Source organism: Telmatherina bonti (genome assembly GCF_933228915.1).
Source record: "Telmatherina bonti genome assembly, chromosome: 2".
In the NCBI taxonomy this organism is placed as follows: Eukaryota; Metazoa; Chordata; class Actinopteri; order Atheriniformes; family Telmatherinidae; genus Telmatherina; species Telmatherina bonti.
In genome coordinates, this window is record NC_136620.1 from 9393638 (window position 1) to 9415868 (window position 22231).

Consider the following 22231-nt stretch of genomic DNA (forward strand, 5'->3'; position numbering starts at 1 on the left):
TAAAAGTTATAACTTAAACGTTATGTCTCTTCGGCCAGTTTATTAAACACTGACCATCTATTCCAGGCCTTTCTCTGTGACCCCATCCTCTGGGTCCCTTGATGTGGGTGAGAGCATGCAAGTGACTGTGGATTTCCAACCCACCAGTGTAGGAGACCATCAGCAAGACCTGCTTTTGCACTATCATACTGGTGAGATAAATTTGTGCCAATATTAGAGGAAATCCTTCATTTTTTTCTATATTCCATCCATTTCTTCACATGGGCATCTGTGGAGAGCTCCCACCTTCAATGAAATCCTATTAAGGTTTACACTTTATTTTTATTCACAAATGTTTTACAGAGAGTATATAAATGACAATAAGTATTAAATTTGGGGGATCAGCAGAGCTACTGGGGTCCTTCTGTGTTCACCGCTTTCAGAGCTGCTGGGTAAAAGCTGTTTCTTAGTCTGGTGGGCCTGCTCTTACACTGGAAATAGTCTAGCAGTGTAGCAACAGCATAACTGGGCCACACTGAGAAGGTACTGCATGTTGGCGTGCAGCGTTTTAGTAAAGAATGATAGGCAGGGACCAGCATGATGGAGATGTCAGAAAAGCTCCAGTTGGGGTGGGAGTGAGTCTCTGTGTGTCTCTATACGAGTCTTGTTTGTTTATATGAACACAGTCCAGGGTGTTATTTTCCCGTGTCAGTATGGTGATGTACAGATAAAACTTACGTGGATAAGCCCCCAGCCTTACTGGAAATAGGGCCATGTTGTTTTTGAGTGAACATACATGGCACAGAAACTGGGATGGGATTGGTGGTCTCTCAGCATTAACCTTTAGCCTAGCTAGGAGGCAGCCCTGTTTGCCCCTCTGTCACTTCCATGCACATCACCTTCTCTTGCCTTCTTTGCCTCATGATCTGTAATGCCAGTCCGGTATTCTCAGGAGCTGCAGTCTGCTCAGTGCAGTTCTCTTTCCGAGCACTGTTGCTGTTGTTGTTTTTGTGGCCGAACAATCCTTTAATTAAATAAGTTAAATTCGACTGTACCTTACATGCCTGTTAGAACAGCAGGTAGCAGGATCAACATAAAACGTACTAAATGGGCTCTTTAGCCTGGGAGCATGAGTATCTGCTGCACGTAACCATCTTTTTCATAGTCTGACAACTGAAGGGATTAATGATAATGAATAAAGGAATTCATTTTGTAGTTAGATTCTCTGTCAGCAGCAATGATGAAAAAGAGGACCTGATGAACAAATAATTTTTGACAGGATTTTTTTCCTTTCCAAAAAAACCCAAAAAACAAATAATAATGATAAAAAAAAGCCCCTTTCAAAACAGGGGAAGTGCACATTAATTACAATGAGTGTTTAGTTTGTAAAAGGGCCATATTTAAGCATAGGCTAAATTATATTAGCAGTCAATAGCAGATTTATATTGTAAACCACAGGTTTACAATATAAAGGGCTGGTATCCTAAAGGTTTTTGTTGTCTCCATGCTCCAACACACCTGACCAAAACTTAAAAACAGGTTGACAAGAAGCTGCTGGATGCATTTGATTCGAATCAGCTGCATTGGTAGAGGGAAACAACAAAAACCTGCCAGATACCGGCCCTCAAGGACTGGAGTTTGACACCCTTGTAAACATTAAAAGAGACTACAAGTGGATCTAATTAGCATAAAAATACAATGATAACTATAACAAAATAATTAATGAAACCAATTGTAAAATCACTTCACAAAAAATAGGACACCATGTAACAAAAAGTCTAGTTCGTAGACGGCATATATTTAAAAATTAAGGGTGGGACTCAATTGAAAAAATTAATCCAAATAATTACAGGCTTTGTTATTAATTAATCTCAAATACTCACATTTTCATTACAAAATAAATTTGCACCAAAAAACAACTTTTTTTTAAATTGAAAAATGATTAAATCAAATAATAGAAAAAGAGAATAAATATTGTAAATCCAGCCTCCATAAATGCATTTTGACTTTTAAAACAGTAAAAAAAGCATTAGAAAACATCCCTGGCCAAAATCGAACAGACCCATTGTTAAAGTGTCATTTTAAATACTTTAACTAACACCTGCAGTTCCAGTTATTCTCTAATTAAGAGTCTACAATATGTTACAGCAATTTAAACTTTGTAAAAGTTTTTATCCATATTGATAGAGAATAATATCTGACAGTAAACCAGGATGGGATTGCTTAGTGGCAACTTCAGTCTAATCCTGCAGCAGAGGTGATCACCTCCGGCTCTGAGGCAGCGTGGAGCTGCATGAAGACCGGATTACGTATGTGTTCTTTAGGATGGGATGAGAGGGAGGTAAGTCTGATGTAGAATAAAAACTACACATTCTTTTAAAAAGTCCCCGGTACCACCCAAAAAAGACCTAGACTTGTTGATGCTGGCTTTGTCTTTAAATAGACTCTCTGAAGGGTCTGAAAATTTACTAAATATAGCATCAATGGGACTGTGTTAGTAGCTACCGCATCACTGTAATTGGTGTACCAGGAAGTTGTGCTCTGACAAAGGTTCCGCGATTAAAATGCGTTTTTTTTTTCAACGTGTTAATGTTTCTGTAAGTAATTAATCGTTATTAACGTTAAAGTCCCATCCCGATTAAAAATACAATATTTGTGCAGCTTATATATTGTTAAATGCTGGATGTTGCAACATATGTTTGTCAAATAATGGAAAGTTAAAAGACAAAATGCATCACTTGTCCTTCTTCATTCAGGTTCATTCAGAGGGGCCTTTATTCATCACAAGCCTTGGCTGCATATGTGGTAGTGATAATGTTATGACAACATGAGAATGATGTGTACAGTACAGTATTGTGTAGGTTCTGGTAATTTCAAAACGTCTTCTTTTATCAGTTCAGCTAAATCAAGGACATTGTGTTCCGAGCTGACTGTTTGCTAGTTTACAAAAACAAGTATTTTATTGTGAGGATTCTTCAACCTTGGATACAGCAGCTGAGATGATACACTAGAGGCACTTTGAAAAAGGGGATGTATTTGTGCATGTCTGCGTGGTGCTATAAAGTCAAAGGTGATGTAAGTAATGATAATGAGAGGAGAATCCATGACATCCTAAGGGAACTGGGCTGTGAGCATGTGGATTAAGCTCACTGTATCTGCTATTTATTGTATTTACTGCTCAGAGCAGCCTTCTCAAAGGGAATGGTATCTTGCCTTTATTCCCCTCTTTATCTCTCCTCTCTTCAGCTCTTTATTCCACTTCCCGAGAGCTCTGGTTTCCTCTCACATTTTAATGTATGTCCGGGGTGCCAAAAGTTGAGCTCCACTATTCTACAGGTTTTCAATCTATCCCTGCTCCAACACACCTGGCTTACATTAAATGGATCCACCAGCCTATGTGTTGGAGCAGGGATACATTGAGAACTGGGAGAAAGTGGAGAGTTTGGCTTCCAAGTATAATCACCTAAATCAACTTTTTTTTCCCTTGGGGCCTCTGTTCATACAAGTACTGAAAAGCTGTGGACCCCCTGCCCCACCCGGGCCGAAACCATGCTTGGTTTTATGCTTTCATTAGTGAGATTCTCACCATAATGTATTCTGAATGAGTCCTGTTTTTGATGAAGCCAAAGTTAAATTAATAACAGAGCCTTGCTTTAAAAAAAAGGACATATTAATTAATCACAGTGGCTCTGAGTGGTCAAAGCCTTGGGAACCCCCCGGTGCTCTTTGGGGGACCCCCTAGAGTTCCCACATCTCAGGTTGGGAACCAATTATCTAAATTACCAAAGCCAAAAAAAAACAAAAAAAAACACAAGAAAACCAAGTAAATCAGGGGAATGGGTACTGTCAGATGTTTATTGTAACTGGATAAAAACAAATCAGAATAAACTGATTCAGGCAAAACTCCTGCAGTAATTGTGAACTTACAGAAACATGCAAAAGTTTAAGTGATTTACAGGATTTTCCAAAAACTAAAGGCATCTGAGGAATTTCAATTTTTATGAATCATTAGGTGTTAATAATATTCCTGCTTTCTTTATCGTTAAGTCAGTACTTCACATGATGAGTAGTGATGCAGTCAAGGTGGAATTATTTAATTCCAAATGTTGTAGCCTTGATGATGTAATTTGCGGTATCTCAAATACATTTGTTATGTCATCCTGTTAAGCTACAGTAAGTAACAATAAGAAATAAGAATTTAATAAACCATTTATTTTTTTCACAGCAGTCTACACAAGAGAGCAGTGATGAAAGCAGTCCAACTAAAATTAGTGTGTTACTTTTTTTTTTTTTTTTGTGGTAACATTGTTTTTGGCCAAACAGTGTAGCTTTCAGCAAATTAAAAAAAAAAAAAAAAAAATTATTTTATAGCACCTTTTCATACAAGAAAACTGTAAGTTTTGGTTCTCACTATAGGAACATGTAAAAGGCTGGTACCACAGGACCTCATCTTAAAAAGAGGTCAGATAAATAAGAAGGTCTAAGACCACTAAGACATTAATAAATGACAAAAATAATCTTAAAATCAGTCCTGCAACGCACACGGAGCCAATGCAGCGATGGTAAAACTAGTGTGATGTGTTCCTGCCCTCTGGTCCTCGTCAGATCTCGTGCTGCTGAGGTCTGAAGTAACTGTAAGCTTGAAATGGACTTTTAGGTAGACCTATTAGTGGGGGGGCGTACTGGTCTGTGTGTAGGGCGGAGTGGGGTGATGTGTGTGTGTGAATGGGGTAGGGGGGAGTATAGGGGTGCATGTGTATTGGTGTCTCCTTCTGAGAGACACCTGCCCCCCACTTTTGCATGTGGTTCGTTGGTGCCTTCAGGGGCACCAAGCTTACAGTTACAGTTACAGTTACTTCAGACCTCAGCAGCACGAGATCTGACGAGGACCAGAGGGCAGGAACACATCACACTAGTTTTACCATCGCTGCATTGGCTCCGTGTGCGTTTCAGGACTGATTTTAAGATTATTTTCTTTTGTTGGTGTTGCTGAGGGCCCTGGTTGTTGGAGCAGCTACCCTTGGCTTGTCCTGGCCTTCGGGGGCCCCGGGAATGGGGGACGTGCCTCGTGCCGCAGGTGGCTCATCTTCTTGAGGGAGGTGCGCTTCCCTCGGGACCTAAATCCCCGGACCCCCCTCCTTCCCTTCTTCCACCACACACAGGCAGGGCGTTGGGAGGTGGACACGTTGATCTGGATGGTGAGAGAGGCCATCAAGGTGGTCTCGATCGCTGCACCCAGCATCGGTTCACCTCCCATTTTTAATTACACTTAGTCAACATAACACAAAAAACACACATTGACACCACATGGACATATTTTGGGGGGCGGGCCATGCAGTGTGAGGTGGGCGTGGCTGCTTTGGTGGTCCCGCTCCCAACATGATGTGGTTACTTCTTCCCAATTTTAATTGCAAATAACACACATTTCACAATCATTCATAAGCTGGGAGGGAGGGGGTGTCGATGGGGTCCTGCCACGCCCCTATTTCCGGGGCTGTGCCGGAGGAGTTTGGGCGGGGGAGTGGTGCTGTTCAGGGGACCTGGGTCTGGGCTGGCCTGGCAGGGGTGGGACTGCTGCTGGCCCTGGGTGGTGCTGGATCAGCTGCATGTGTGAGGTGGTGGGGGGGCATTGGCGGGGGTGGGCGGTAGTTGTGGGGCCCTGATTGGGGCCCTCCTGTCCCCTGCTCCCCTGGGGGTATCTCACATGGGACACGTTGAGAAGGAAAGATGAGGGTGTGCATGAGCCAACAGATGAAGTGGTGAATGAATGTTAGAGTAGAGGGGGGGGGGGATCAGGGTAAAAGAATTTAGGAAAGTGGGTGGCCGCTGGGATAGGGGGAGGGGGGGTGTTTGCAGATGGGTGGGGGTGTGTATGTGGGGTTATGCTGGTGATACGGGGGAGTGATGGGGTGGGTGTACAAGGAGGAGTGTGAATGTGGATAGAGGGGTGTAGGGAGGTGTGTGTGTGTGTAGAGTGGGGTATGCGTGTATGGAAGAATGAGTGATTAGGGAGTGAGCGGGATGTGTTTGTGATGGGGTGTGATGGGGTGTGTGAGTATAAAGAAGGGAGTGTGTGAATGGGGTCTTAGTAGGGGGGTGCATATTGAGGTATATATAGGGGGAGCTTGTGGGGGTGTGTGTTATGAGGTGTGTATGTGTGTATAGGGGAGTATGTGAGTGGGGACACGGGGGTAGGAGAGTGTGAGTCTGAGGGTGTGTAAGAGATTGGGTGGGTAGAGTGTGCTTAAGGAGGAAGTGTGGATGTGTGAGTGTGTTGGTATGTGTGTGTGTGTGTGTGTGTGTGTGTGTGTGGGTACGTGTGTGTGCATGGGGGGGGTGCTCGGGGGACGCTGCTGGTGCACTGGGATGCGGCCTGGCTGCCACTCGGTGGCGGTCCTGGGATCCAGGGGGGGTGGGGGGTTGCTTCCAGGCTCTTGGGGCCGTGGGGCCCGCGCTCTGTCTGCCCTGGGTGGCCGGTGCCCAGCGGGGCCGGTCCTCGCTGGTCCGGGCCTGCTGGGGCCTGTTCACTCTGACTGTGGGGGACTCTGGCTGGGACCCCCCCTCTGTCGGTGCATGGCTGGCTCCGGGGTGGGGTGGTTGGGGTCTGCACCTGGGGGTGGCTGCCGATGGCCCCGGTGTCGGGGCTACTCCTGGCGTGCCTCTTGCCTTTGGGTGGGTGGGGTCACACTGGCATGATCACCTTTTTCGGAACACGTTCCACTCTGCATGTTCTGCATGTGACACAGTCACCGAGTCGTCTGCAGGTTTATTCACTAACAGCAGCTAGTTTTCTCATTTCTGTTTGTTTCTCATTTATATTTCACTTCTTAGATTCATAGTTTAGTTACCATGATCTAAAGTATGTGTATGTATATGTGTTAATACTGGCGAGTGTGTATGTGTTTGTACGTATGTATGTATGTATGCGTGTGTATATATATATATATATATATATATATATATATATATATATATATATATAAAAATGTGTGTGTGTGTGTGTGTGTGTGTGTGTATGTATGTGTGTATATATGTATACATCTGTGGGTTGTTTTTCTTTTTGTTTTTGGGTTATTTTTTATTTCTTTTTTTTTAGGGTTCTTTTTTTTTCCTTTCCTCTCCCTTTATCTCTTTCACTTTTCTTATGAGGTGTTTTCTCTTCTTTCTCTTTCTGTCTTTCTTCTGTCCTCTCCGGTCCAGCAGTACAAACGCTATAATTCAAACAATAACGCAAAATAAATATAGAAATAAAAAAAAAATCAGAAAGTCAAGGGGATCATTATATCTATAAAGTTTCCCTTGGCAGAGAAAATTTGCTCAGCAGAACACAGCATCCAGACCATCATTCTGCTTGCCTAAATGCTCGACAAGACAAAAAAAAAAAAAAAAAAAAGAAAAAAAAAAAAGGAAGACCTACTAGTTCTGTTTACTAAAACAGTCTAGAACTGACTGTATAAGAGTGTAGCTGGAAATATCATAATTAAATAGTTGCTTGTGATGATAAAAACAATAAATGCAACAAATGTATATAGCTTAGATTAAATTATTACTGCAGTGATAAGTTAGACAACACAAGCTGTTATGTTTTAAATATGTAGGAGTTTTAGTTTGTACTTAAATAAAAAATTTCCATTTGTTTATGAAGAACTTATAATTTGTTTGTTATAAAATAAAAAGAACAATTTGTCTGTAAGCTAACCATTGGTAGTTAAAAATAGAATGAGCAAACATGAATCTGATTAGGCACTTGGATAAATAATAAATAAATCCATCTTATTCCTGACCCAAGCTGAGCACATCAGAGTCTCTTTAAAGCTAATTTCAGCTGTGCAGCTCAGTAAATATTTACCGAATCCCATTATGCTTCATGTATGCCATAAATGAGCTCTGTGCTGCAGACTTGAGTTCCTTTTTTAGCTATGCATCATCTGGGTAGATCTTCCTCTATGTACTGCACCCATGTATACGTTTGTGAATGAAAGAGAGAGAGTGTGAGAGAAAAAAGAAATAAACAAACATGTATGTAAAGGTCATATCATACTGACACTATTTTTGGTTAAACTGTTCTACTACCAAGGCACTGTGTGAAAATTATATCTACATGTGTTGGCAATTATTTTCATAAAATGTCACTGCTGATTTTTACAGTTATGGATCAAATGTAGGAGACATGGTGTTTGGAAACACCACAGAAAGCCATGAAATACACCTCTTTAATAATTGCTATACATCTTTGTGTTTCCAAGCAAACATCTTAGTCACAATTCTGGCATCTAGCTTAAAGCAATTTTAGTTTCAAATAATCATATTTCATTTGACAACGTTCTACTCATGTTATAAGGTTGTTTTTTTTACTTTTTTTGTGGTGTTGATGCTGCTGAAGCAGTGACAAATCAGAACTCTGATTTTCAGCTTTCAACTAAGAAAAAAAAACAGCCTGACAGTAATTTAAATTCCCTAACAGAGAAATTAAATATTACCCAAGTTATGTTTGGAGTATTTTTTATCAATTTTATTCTGAAGCTAGTGAAGTCCTGCATATAACTACTGAATATGTTGTAGATAGTGAACACAAAAAGCAAGCAGGGCTTGAATCTAGATGGATAATTCTACTCTGCTGGTTCTGTGACATAACAGTATTCTGCAATTCTTCACAGATTATTGAATGATTATGATCATGATGAAGTTTGGGTTGGTGGTAAACACAGACAGCCAAGTATTTGCTTCCAAGTACAGAGAAAGTTTTTTTTTTTTTGTAAACAAACCAGCAAATCTGTGTGGCTACTTAGGTATTCGGTGGGACAGCAGAAGGAACTGCAACTGTAGTGGCACTGAATAGCATTAAGCTTTAATAATAGGAGGGCCACCCCAGGTCCAGGGCACCACTTACAACCTGTCAAGAGACTATCATTTTTAATTTAACACACTTCCCTGTCTCCCTCACTCTCATGTATGTTTCAGGTTATCATACAGCAAAAAGCCTCTTTGGGGGAGGTGGTATGGAGACTTGTGTACATTTTTTGTGTTTTTAGTTGCATGCATATGACAACTTCTGCTTAATGCTACAACATAGTGTCTCTTATTTTCTGCTGTCAAAAGAAAATGCAGCTTTAAGGAATGATAACTTGCACAGCTCACTTGTTTTCCATTATGGTTTGTTAGAAAATCCTTGCTGCATCCTACAAATCTGAGACTCTGCTGCTCCAGTAAACCGCCACCCACAAAAACACCTCCCCCTCCTCTGTCACTGCTGCTGATTTAAAGCAAAAGATGGACAGCTCTGAGGGAGCACTGAGGCATCTGCTTTGACAGGGCTACAGCACCGAGGGGACTTGAGCACAGCAGCCTTTTTTAGAAAATAGCAGACACACAAACAGTAAGCAGCTGCACATCAACAAACACATACTTAAATGCAGGCTTATGTGCATCCACATGCTCTCACACACATTCTACAGATCTGCTGTCAGTGTGGTAATCAAAGGTAGCTGAGGGAGTTGAGAAGTTCCATTGCTGTGTTCATAGAGAAATTATGGGAGAAGAAAGTGAGTGGGGGGTAGGATGAGATGGTGGACAGCTATGATGAAAGCCGAGCAATAAGCTGCAGCTCTCCCTGCTTGTCAGCTGCTGTCATAGCATCAGAATGCTGTGAGATAATTACTTTTCTCTCTGGATCCCACAATTCTTCATTTTGTCCCTCTCATTTCCTTCTGTCATTCATCCTTCATCTCACCTCTTTTTTCTTACTTCTACTCCATGTGATGATATCTCACAGTTTTATAGATTTCCTAGCAATGAAAAAGAAATAAACTGGCCTTCCTCTGGCACTTTGCAAGGCTTTTTTTTAATGTTCCCTCTGACTGCCTCGAGGTAGGTGATGGAAACTTCTCACATAATTGGTCATTGGAAACAACCTCGAGGTCTCCCTGAATTCTTATGGGTGTTTTTAAGACAGATTTAGTCATTGCATAGATTTTACCAGCCTGCATACGTCAGCTTTTTTTGTTTCTACCATCAGAACTATGGTCACTTTGTTGTAAACATATAAAAACATCTGGCCTCTGTGTCACTCAGAAATAAGGTATTTCAGTTCCCAATTTAGTACTTCTTACAGCCCAGGAAGAGGTTCATTAGTAGACCTCCCATCTGCATAGTCTTGACATATAATGACCCACTTTTACAATTAAATAGTTTTACTTGTTATTGAAAAAGATGAATATGTTGGATTTGGTTGATCGATCAATGAACTTTAACCCTGTTATTTCTTTGAAACAGCCAACTGATGCAAAAATCAGATCCTTAGTCAAATTGTCCTCTAGTTTGGTTTTAAAGGGCATGGTGTTACTTGATCTTTCTCATTTAGCATTGGAAAGGTCCATGGTTTCTTCCTGAGAACAGATTAAATAGAGAAAATGAATAACTCAAGTTGATTAAAGTTGACAATTTTATTTAAGAACGTCCTTGTGAGTACAAACTGTGGATGCTAGTGTATATATGTAAGTATATACACTCACATCAAGTGTTTTGTGTAACTCTTAATCCCACTTGACAAGTACATTACTACTCATCAGCAAAGTGATCTAATTTGTCTTTTTTTTTATATATATATATATAGTTTTACTTATCCTTTTCAACTCAGTGAATTCAAAAGTGATATCTTATTTCACAAAGTTATAATAGTACAGACCATTGGGAATTTTGCCTTTACACACACACACATATATATAGATATAGATATATGTCTATATCTATCTATCTATCTATCTATCTATATATATATATATATATATATATATATATATATATATATATATATATATATATATATATATGTATATACACAGTGTACACAGTCACAATGAATAGTATACTCTGTTTATTTGAACTTGACAGGCTGAATTGGACACAAAAATTGTGAAAGGAAAATTAATAAATGGCAACCCTCCATGGTTGTTTTGGTTTAAAAACTTGGTCACAGTAAAATGAAATACCCCGTTGGACTTATTGAGCTCAGCTTCTTCCAAACAAGAAACTCCTCTATGTCATTTTGATCTCGTTTTTCAGTTCTTCAGTTTTATTGACTGAGGCATCTGTGATTTTACTGGGAAATATTGTATCAAGGAATCATCAACAAAACACATAAATGTAGAAGAGTTTACTGCTCGAAGCCAGAACCAAAGTCAGTGTTCAGAATTTAGACGGTTGCATTGTGCATAAACATTGAGAGGTCCAGGTGTGTGTATAGATTTCCTGATGCTGGAATTTTACCCTTGTTTTAGAGATTCTAACCAGAGCAGGTAAATAAGAATGAGCAATCCACGGGCACTGCAGTGGTTCTGCAGACTGAGACTGCAGTCCCACTGATTTGAATATAAACAAACACTTGTCAAATTTACACGAGACCTCATTCTTAGTGGCTTTATACAAAACCTAGTTTTGCATCTTATTTCTGTTTTTGGTTTTTGTTGCTCTCTGTCTCAATGTTGAAGAGAGCACATGGTGTTACCATGTTACCATTACAGATATATTGGATTACTGAGGAGTTAGTTCTGATTTAGAAAGTTCAGGAAAAGCAACACCATAGCATCACTTATCCTAAATAAATGAGATAGTTATTTATACCCAATTTATTTAATTTTACTCTGAATGACAAAATCACTCATTTAAACACCACCAATCGTCTGAGAATAATGATGAAAAAAATGTGGAAATCTGCTGGCTTATACTGTACATTTATGTGTTTGTCCACTTGTTTTACTGATTTTCTACGTCATCATCTCAGGTGAAGATGTGTACATCAGCCTGTATGGATTTAGTGAAGAACTCAACATCCATCTTGAACCTGACTATGTAGTGCTGAAGAAGACTTATGTCACCCTGGCCAATGTTCACACAGTGTCCCTCACCAATAGGAGCAATATTCCTCTTAAGTACTGTTGGACGCTGTGGCGCAGCCAGCAAGAAGAGGATCAGAGCTTACTGTGGTAAGGCACACAGTTGAATGAAAATACTTTATTAATCCCCAAAGGGAAATATAAATTGCTGTTTGTTTGTGAACACATGCTGCAACCAGACTGTATATATCTTAAATAGTTGTGCTGTTTTGGTTTTGTTACTTTTTCTTTCTTTTCTTTTTTAATGAAAGAGTGTTTTCAGAAATAGCTCAGCTCTCTCACCTTCTTTCTGTAAACAACTCGTTCCTCTTTGCCTTGTTCATTTTTCAATGGACTCTCCTCATTTAACCTTTGTTTTACTATTCACCTGCTCACCTGCACCTCCCTAGGGAGAGCTCAGTTATCCAGCAGGGGAAGGAGGAGGAGGAGAAAGGGCAGTGGCTTTTTCAATCTGAGCCTCCTCCCACAGTGATCCATCACCCCCCACTGCTATCCAGATCCCAGCCAGAATACAGACCAGCTAAAGACTACCTCTCACTCAGCTCCATAACTTTGGAGCCAGCGGTGTGTGTTTATTTTCAAATCATTTCTCTCTCTTCTCTCTTAGCACATTCATTTTCTCAACTGTTTTAAATTGAAGTCATAAAAAGGCTGCATGTGTAGACGTTTTATCCATGTCAGTGTGAAGCGTTATCTCAGCTGGCAGGGACCAGTAGCTTGTCTAGGTTCTTAACTTGGTAGATGTTTGGTTATATTGCCTCTTGCTACTTGATTTAATTCATATTCATAATATTCATATTAATTCTCAGCTGGGTCAGGTTCCCTGGACAGAAGGAGATAGAAGGCAGATGAAAGACAGAGGTTGGGCGGTGGAGAGAAAGTACAGAGGAGGGAGAGGAGACAGTCTCTTGGCCAGTTTTAGCACAAACTTAGAGAGGGTATTTAAGGGCAATGGTCAGCAGTGTACACTCATCCACAAAACCACACACTTTTATAAGAGTGTGTGTTTAACCTTGGACCTATATAAATACCCTGTCAACAGGGACATTGCTTTCTGCCTCACCTCTTTTTTCTTCTGCTGTTTGCATATCTTCTGTTCATTTCACCAACGTAATCATGCTTGTCTCTTTGTGGTTTAGGAGGGTGAGATATGGCCAAACACCACAGCTAAGTTCCACATCCTTTTTAAGCCTGATGAAGCTAAACTTTACCAGTATAATGTATACTGTGATGTCACAGGTCAGTATCCAGTTTGAGGACAACAACGATCATTTAGATGTAGAGCACAAACGCACAATAACATGTATATCTGTGTTTGAAACAAAAAATCGTGTCTCGTTGTGAGAAATATCTGGTTTAAAATTATTTACAGAGTAGCATTTGCATTGTTTGTCAACAGGCATCTATGTTTGAACCCATGTTTAACCATCTCTCAAATTTTAAATGGATTCCTGCAGCTGTAAGCTGTTTTTTATTAAAAGGAAATATAAAATAATATAATGATTCATTCAACAGTAATAATAACAGAAGAATTCAGATTTGACTTGATACCTACATAAGCCTACTGTTTATGCCTCGTGCCAATTAGCATATATTGCCATAATCATACATTCAGAGAGTTCATTTTCTATACAGCTTCATCCAATTAAGGGTTGCAGGGAAGCAAAAATGAAAAAACGTTTTCAAAATTTTCTTTTTTCTTGATACCAAAATCTCTGTGGACCAAGAGATTTTTTTTTCTTCTTCAGCACAGTGCAGTCGATTGTTTCAACAGGTTCAGGCACACAGTTCCTGTTCTATAAATCAATAAATTTGGTATTCTCACAAAGACTCCTCCACCCCCTGTGGGCTGGTACACATGAAGGTTAGACAGACTAGTCTGGGCAAACAGTGTCTATTAGTCAGAGCAAATCACACATTATCATGTTGTGTCCCTTCACCCTCAGGGCACCAGATCCTGAATAAAACTGGGTAAAACACAACAAATGGATCAGCTGACTCTGTAAACACTGGAGTAATCCTTTCAATATTATACATATTTAAAAAACAATAATTCCACCAGAGAGAGCATGGGAGAAGGTTTCCCATGCAGCTAATTCTGTAATGATGTCCCATTTTATTTCCTCAACTCGCCGGCAGTAAATGGCTATTGACGAATTTGCATGTGGCCTCCATGTGTGCCTTGAGCCGGAGGCCAGATTTGCATGAATTTTCCATGATTCTAAGGAACACAGAGACCTGATCAACCTTTATCAAGCAGTGTGCACTGGATTCAGACTTTGCAACAAAGCTGAAGAAAGTAAACTATGAAGTAGCCGTGCAGCAGCCCTGTAATGGGCCTGTTGTAGCTATCAGTGTCTTCATGAAGAGAAAAACATTTATATGTTGGTTTGCAAACTAATGTGTGATTACAGCAACATAAATGCAGCCTGTGGAACCACACTACATGAAGTTAGTGCAAAGTATATCCGTGTATGTATACAGTTATGGATACAGGGTCATTTCTGAATGGCTCAGTTTATAGATCAGTCAAAGATCAATTTGACTTTCACATTAGGTGAGATTTGACCTGATGGAGAATCTTCCAAGGTTGTTTAAGTAGAATAAAGGCTAAATTAAGACCTTTCAACATATAATACCTCAAATGTAAATTAAAGTTGTGTTTCATTTTTCCCCAGTGACAGTGCTAATTTTTGCCCTTACAACAAGAATTAGAACATGTCAATGTCTATATACTCTACATATGAGGCTTAATGATCATATATCTAGATTTATTTGGTGAAATTAGCTGAAAAATTTCCACTGTGTTGCTATACATAATTATAAAGTGGTTTGTTTTTGTGTTTTCTTTTTATATACCTTGTGTTCTGTTTTTTTGTCATATAAGAATATTTTTCGTATTTCTCTGTCTTACCTTTTTTTCTGCACGTTACGTCTGTATCTGGTCTTAGGCCGTCAGTCAAGGTTACCTCTCACAATCAAGGGTGAAGGCCTGGGACCTCAACTTGAGCTCAACTATCACCTAATGGATATGAAAAATGTTTTTATAGATGACAAAGATATTTATGAGGTAAGGAACATTAAGCTATAATTAACAGCCAAGCCATGACAGTTGCATTATGGGTAATGAAATTCAGCTAACCAGCCAACCAATTCGCTCAGCTTAAACTTAATTCATGCTTAAATGCTTAAACCATTCTGTAAGTGTTTATTCAAATGTTTCTAGTGCTGAACAAATTAATATACTGTCATTAAATGTATTCATACCCTTCCATCAAAGAAAAGGAAACATTTATAATATTCACTCAAAGAACTGGAGACTGAAAAAACTAATAATATAACATAATAAAAACTCATTCTAAAATGATAATTTAGTGAATTGAATTGAGTTAATTAAAGATATTTTCTTCCTTTTTGCTGCTCCTTTTCTATCATTTTGTTTAGTTGTGATGTAATGTTGTAAAAAGGCATATGCGAAAGAAATAAATTAAATAAACATGAAGATTTAAAGCAAACAAAGAAAACTATCCCAGACAAATTAGAGCACAATCCTGATGAGCAGTGACCCAAAATACCCGTCAACAGGTGCAGAAGTCTGATTGACAGTTACAGGAAACACTAGATTCCAGTGATTGCCTCAAAGGATTGTTCAACAAATTATTAGTTTATAAGTAAAATAAACAGTCTTCGTTTATAATGCTTGTTTGGTTTTTTGTTTTTTTTAAAATATTGCTTTTGAAACACAATTCAAAAGCAATGTTATCATTTTCATAATTTTTTATTTGTTTTTACTTTGGTCCATTTCAGCTTATTTGTGCAACAGCTGTTTTTTTCCTTCTTTATTGGAAGGATATGAATAAATTTGAAAAAGACTATTTAACTCTGTCTTGGTGCCCTATTACCACGAAATCTAAGAGTATTACATCGGAAGTCACAAAGTCACAGATACCTGCACTGTATTTATTATGGGAAAATCTGAGTGTTAAATGAGTGCATCTTTGTTTTTGTCCAGGTGCAGATGTCGAACACAGGCCTGATTGATGCCCCTTTCAGGTTTTCAAGCCCTGACACCACATTCGGCCGCTGTTTCTCCTTCAGTCCTGAGGAAGGTGTTGTTCCCCCTGGGGCCTGCCAGATTGTGGAAGTCACCTTTCATAGTCGTGTTTTAGGAACTTTCTCTGAGGACTTGCTAATAACCGTCACAGGACAGCCTCAACCTCTTACCTTGACCTTCAGGTGAAGTCAGCATTCAGATGTTTAGAAGTAAACAGAGTTTCAACCCTAAAGGCTGTGCCAGTGTCATAAATCATGAAGCCAAGTTAAAACTTTCTACTGTACTGTTTTTTAGGTCTTATGCTTTGATCTTTTCTTTCAGGGGGTGTGTTATTGGTCCCACATTCCACTTCAATGTCTATGGACTCAATTTTGGGGATGTAGCCTTTGGTGAGTTGCTGCGTACTGCCCTATTTAATTTTCATGATGGTGCATGAGATGCACCTTCATGGTACAAAATGCAACATTAAAACAGCCACTAATCTGCTGCTGATATGTTTTCCTTTGTTCATCTTTATTTCTTTGCCTCTGGCACTCTGAGCAGGTTTCCCAGCTACATTATTTTGTACGCTCTTTAACACATCCTATGTACCTATGACTTTTGCTCTGCGGATCCTGGGAGATGGGCTGGGGTCTCCGAGTGTTACCAGTGCAAAACAGGTGTCTGATTTGTCACGGAAGACCTGGCAAGGGCATGCTGCTCGAGACCTTCACACCCGGCCTGTGGAGTTCACCGTCAGCCCGGCTGTTGGTTATATTCGAGCAATGTCTGATGAGACCATTAAGGTAGATTTAATGATAAATTCACCAAAAAATATGGTTCTGTTGTTTTGATTTAATAATAACTTTTTAGTCCAAAATAATGGTATCAAGGCAGTCACAGTTTCTGTATGGACATGATCCTCAATATTATTTATATAGAGCACAACAAATTGCAGTACATTTTTCTCACAGGTCACAGAGACAGTGTCATTACTTTTATATGCCCTGCTGATTATACACGGTCAACCTCTTGTCAGGTGCCGACAGTAGGTTCTTGAGGGCCGCTGTCCTGCAGCATTTTGATGGGTCCCTGTTCCAACACACCTGGCTTCCATTAAATGGATCCGGCAGCCGATGAAGTTCTGCACAGTGCGCTATTAGTCTGAGTCAGGTGTGTTGGAAAAGGGATGCAAGAAAAACCTGCAGGATTGAGGCCCTTGAGGACCAGAGCTGGACACCCCTGGATTAGATGTTGTTGCTATTGATGCCATTGTCACTTTTGCTATTGATCTGGTTCCTTATCAATTCTCTTATCAATGCTTGACCCAATTTTCTATGAAGAAACAAGTAATTAATATGTATTTATGGTGTCCCATAAAAGCTGTCTGACGATTATTCTAAAAACAGTAAACTTTGAGTTTACTGTTATTCAGGTTAATATCTTTAAACTGATGGATGTGAGCCTCTTGCACATTATTTGCTGAGATAGGCTCCAGCTTAAATCCATCACATAACTGCAACAAGTGGTGAAGAAAATGAATGGATGGATGGATGGATGATGGATGCCAAAGCTACAGATCTGAAAAAGTGAAATTAATGCATGACTTAAAATAAAACCTTTCTTAAAGTTTACATTAAATCAACCGAGAATGGAGTAAAATAAACATTGATCACCGTAATGTGATGTTCATTAATACACTACTTCTATTTATCTGGAAACAAATTCAACTGACTGATGCATTATTAGCTGCACAGTAATTCCCTTTCAGCTCTATGAGGCCTGCTTTTAGACATTTCTATCAGTACTTTATCCATTTTTAAACAACCAAACAATATCATGCTATTTGTCTTATTTATATAGCAGGACTATTTTAACCAGTAGGAAGAAAAATCACATTTCATCAGTGATAAAGTCCTTTGCATCCAGAGAAAGCAGAAAGTTATGCTAATATTTTCACTGCTGGATTAAATTAAAAGAGAAAGAATATATTGCTGCGACGCATCAGGGAGCTCTCCAACCAGTACTCTAATCACCAGTACTCCAAGGAGTCCAGAGCAGAGTAATGATTAGGCTGCAGACTAAATATAGGTCAGTCCGATGAGTTTTATTTACATCACTGTCATTTTTCTCAATGAAGTGTAGCCATGATCTGGATCGTAACTTCTGCACACACCTGTCCGACACTGTTTATAGTGAGTTGGAAAAATTGGGACCTGGATCCTGAGTGGTCCGGCTTTGGAACACCATTCCTAGTACTACATGGTGCGGATTACTATTGCAGATGTTATAGACAGAGAATCTTTGGTGACTGAAGCAGATACTTCCCCAGACTATCAATAACTTCTGCTCTGTCCGAAAACATATGGCGGTAATACACTATTTTTGTGACTCTATAGTCAACAGTTAGTAGTTAACAGAATATTTCACTATAGTTTCTATTTGGTTTTAATAAAAAACTTAATGTTAGATGAGTCAGTGTCTTACCTATAGTAGAAAAAATTAGGGAGCTGACAGCTACTCGGATTTCAAACTTCAACCAACCACTTTATATGGTAGATAGCATCCCATTCACATCAGAGGTTTTAGTGTGATATTACCTTCTTAACTTCAGAATGTTTGTGTTGTAAAGCAGACATGCTGTTTCTGTGTCAGTGTGTACTTAGCTTTACATTGCTAAAGATTACACGGTAACGGGGTAATTTCTCTCTTTTCATTGGCTGCTTGATGTGCTGGACTTTATGTGTGAACAGGTGACACTTTGCGCCAACACAGTTGGGAGATACAAGCTGGCAATGGCTGTGGATGTTGAAGGTGTTGGAGAGGAAATCATGACTCTGCCTATCAATGCCAGGTTGGACATATTAACAGATTTCCTTTTAGACTTACTGTAATGTAGAAACATACGCAAACATTCAGGACCTCTTTATAAAAGTTACTATAAAACTGACAGTATGAAAATGAATATATTGTACTGAATCAGCAGATTTCTGTACTTTATATTTGAAAGAATGAATATTTTATTTCTCTGTAACATTGCAGTTGGATATAAATATTAAGTTTTCATAAACAACTCTGGGAGTTGTCTTCTCAGGTCAATGTTCATGCTCAATTTAAAAATAGAGAAATGTATATACATATTATATTTGTTGGGAAACTATACTTCATATGTACAACATAATAGGAACTTGCTTGTGGTCAATCTAACCAAGTGTGACACAGATCGGCTTTGACAACGCTTCCCTTACTGGAAAAATTTGGGTTAAGATAATTACACGTTTTTATAATGCAGTGTTCAACTGGGATACTTGTACCCTGGGATTTTCCACCCAGCTTAGCAAGATCGTGATCCTAAAGTTGCTGAAACAGAACAGCTTCCTCATTTGGCATGTGGCAATAATGTTATGATTGATTGGCATAGAGGCTGCAGGTTGTAGCTGCTAATCTATCTATACCAGGGGTTCCCAAGTCCAGTCCTCGAGATCTACTGTTGTGCAACTTTTAGATGCATTACTTCCCCGACACACTGAATCTAATTTATGGCTCGTTACTAGGGCTCTGCAGAGCTGAATGACATGGAGATGAGCGAATTCAGCCATTTGATTCAGTGTGGAGAAGGGATGCATCTAAAAGTTGCAGGTAGTAGAGCTCGAGGATCGGATTGGGACTCCGGTTATCTAAACACATTCACAAACAACAAACAAAAGAAACAGTCCTTATGTAAGATACACATTTATTTCAGCAGGGATGAGTTCATGGCTGCTCCTTACATGCTTTGGTAAGCTGGGGTTGTGGCAAAAAGGTGCCGACAAATGAGCAAAGGATATGTTTAAATATTCACAAACTAATTTATATGATAATACAATAAAATGTCACCTGCATCATCACTTAGAATATGGTAATAGTAATTTGACTTGCTCTCTTCAGTCACTGTCACTGTGAATTTGTGCAGCATTTTTAATTGATAGGCTTTATTTTTCATTAGGTGCAATACAACTACTGTTAATTTATAACACTCATCTTTTCCCTTCCTCTCTCTGTTTTTCTTCTTTGGCTTTTGTCTGGGCCTTTCTCTCATTACTGATAGATGTGTTGTGCCAAAAATTATGGTGGAGCCTCCACTTCTAGACTTCCAAAGGTGTTTCCTTGGTCACCCCTACGAACAGCAAGTGCTGCTGACCAACCCCAGCAATCTGCCTGCCTGCTATGGCCTGCTTGTTCAGGTTAAATCCATCCCTGCATACTGTGTTTGTATGCAAACCATCCGTTTATGAATCAGAAAAGAGATGTTTTATCTGGATAAACAAAAAACTGTGAAGGTGACACCTTGATATGCGAGAAGGTGATTCAAGTACGGCTAAAATATGCAAGACTGAGTGTGTTAGAGATCAGGATCATAAAAAAAATGAAAATATGTAGGTCAGTGGAATATTTGAAACCATAATATTTGAGCTTTAGGTTGTAATTTGAACAAAAATAGAAAAGCTTAGTATTTTGCTATGGAGGATGTATTTTGTATATAAATCATATATACTTGTAAAAGCAGCTAACTACTTGCAGACTTGTTCATGACCAGGGTATTCACTTATTTTTTTTAAAGGCCTGCATTTACTGAATATTTTCTAAGAAAGGCTTTAATGTTTTCTCATAATTAAGTAAAATGATACTGCCATAGCATTAACAAAAACAAACAGCTAAGTGAACAAAATTATATAATTAAATAAAATGCTAATAATGATGATTATAAAATGCACACAAGAACTGAGACTAATCTCTGCTACATTTTATATCATAAATAATTTATCACTGTCACTTTATTTATGATGTTAATTTAAGTGATAGATTGTACTTAACATTCTGTGATTTTGTTTTCAATTTGGCAAATATCGTGGGTTACATACATATACAACCGATGTTGGAACTGTAATTCTGCATTTAAAAACATCTTTCTATCCCTGTCACTTTGTCAGGAAACTGAGGAGAGTCCATCATTGGTTTTCAGCAGTTCTGTGCCCAGAGGAGTTCTTCTTCCTGGAAGTTCAGCAGTGCTTCCTGTGTCTTTGGTGGTTAAATCTGTTGGGAGGATTCAACACAGTCTACACATTGCAGTATTTGGCAGCCCACAGCAGCCTTTGGTCAGTGAATCTGAGAAGCAAAGTCTCTGTTAACACTGGTTTAATACTATGTCTGAATACAAGCAAACAGTACCTGTACTGGCCAACCTATCTTAGGTCCAATTCCTGCGTCGCTTTCAGTAACATTTCTTTTTTTTCCAGTATGAGCTTAGTAACAATTTTATCCTCAGATGGATGTTTTCTCAACTGCCTTCAAAACAGCACTGGTAAAGCTTCTTCTAGGGCAAAATAATGTACCTCTAAATATGACCAAACTCTATCTAACGTACTGTTTTTAGGTAAAATTACAGAAAAAACTGTTAATATCCAGTTACAAGAGTTTATAAATAAATTAGTATAAATTTTTCAAAATATCAGTCAAGCTTCAGGACAAATCCCAGTACTGAGAAAGTTGTTTTAGTAATCGTTATGTATTGTTTCTCAATACATACTTGTACACTTGCTCAAATGGACTTGACAAGTTTGAAGTCCAAACTTTTGAGGGTGACGGATGCCGGTACACTCTGTCTGCATTTGAAATGGCAGCATTCTTAAATATCAAAATATCAAAGTCTGCTGCTTGTATGTTCTACCTAAAGGAGCAAGCAGCGAAATTTAGAAGGCAGGTGCAGTACAATACAGTTAGTGGAAAAAAAAACATAAAAAACCAAACAAACTCCCTAAAAATATTAAAGCGCACATTATCGAAAATAAAACAAACAGAACATGACAATATAAGCTTTCTCTTCTGTCATGTTTCTGTCTGTGTCTCATTGCATTCTGGGATAAAGTAGATCTGGGAAAGGCTATATGTGTGCTTTATCATAGCTGTTAAGATAATCCACCATAAAAGACTTCTGACAGTTTTCAAGCCATAGAGGATCAGGATGACCATCTATCACACAATTAACCAGTCAGTCTTGTGCGATGTGGTGTTAACATACTACTATTTGTTATCTTGGAGGAGATGGCTCAAAACTTTTGGTAGCCACTGAGGTAGATCAGCACATCTAAGCAGACTTAGATGTGCATTGCCGTGATTTGAAGCTATATAAATAAAGTTGAATTGAATTGAATTGAACTTAGAAGTTTGCTTCTGTCACATGTAGCGTTTTTACCTACGATTCTCACAAATGTGTCTGGACTTTTTAACTTCAGCAGGGTTGCATCTGAAATAATGAGGTTAGTAACAGCTAAGAGTCACACTCATCTGA

The 22231-nt window shown here is 38.9% G+C and overlaps 1 protein-coding gene across 1 annotated transcript in view; it reads left to right on the plus strand.

The window, feature by feature from the left end:
* The window catches only part of hydin (HYDIN axonemal central pair apparatus protein), a gene marked incomplete at both ends in the record, with an annotated part of 105642 nt that overhangs the window by 3661 nt on the left and 79750 nt on the right, over positions 1 to 22231 (plus strand). The window contains 11 exons of the mRNA XM_079252078.1: positions 67 to 191; positions 11759 to 11960; positions 12260 to 12434; positions 13010 to 13109; positions 14822 to 14940; positions 15883 to 16106; positions 16246 to 16313; positions 16468 to 16709; positions 18657 to 18757; positions 19991 to 20126; positions 20874 to 21038. Coding sequence (XP_079108204.1) covers positions 67 to 191; positions 11759 to 11960; positions 12260 to 12434; positions 13010 to 13109; positions 14822 to 14940; positions 15883 to 16106; positions 16246 to 16313; positions 16468 to 16709; positions 18657 to 18757; positions 19991 to 20126; positions 20874 to 21038 — 1657 coding nt within the window. The remainder of the gene's footprint in view (positions 1 to 66; positions 192 to 11758; positions 11961 to 12259; positions 12435 to 13009; positions 13110 to 14821; positions 14941 to 15882; positions 16107 to 16245; positions 16314 to 16467; positions 16710 to 18656; positions 18758 to 19990; positions 20127 to 20873; positions 21039 to 22231) is intronic.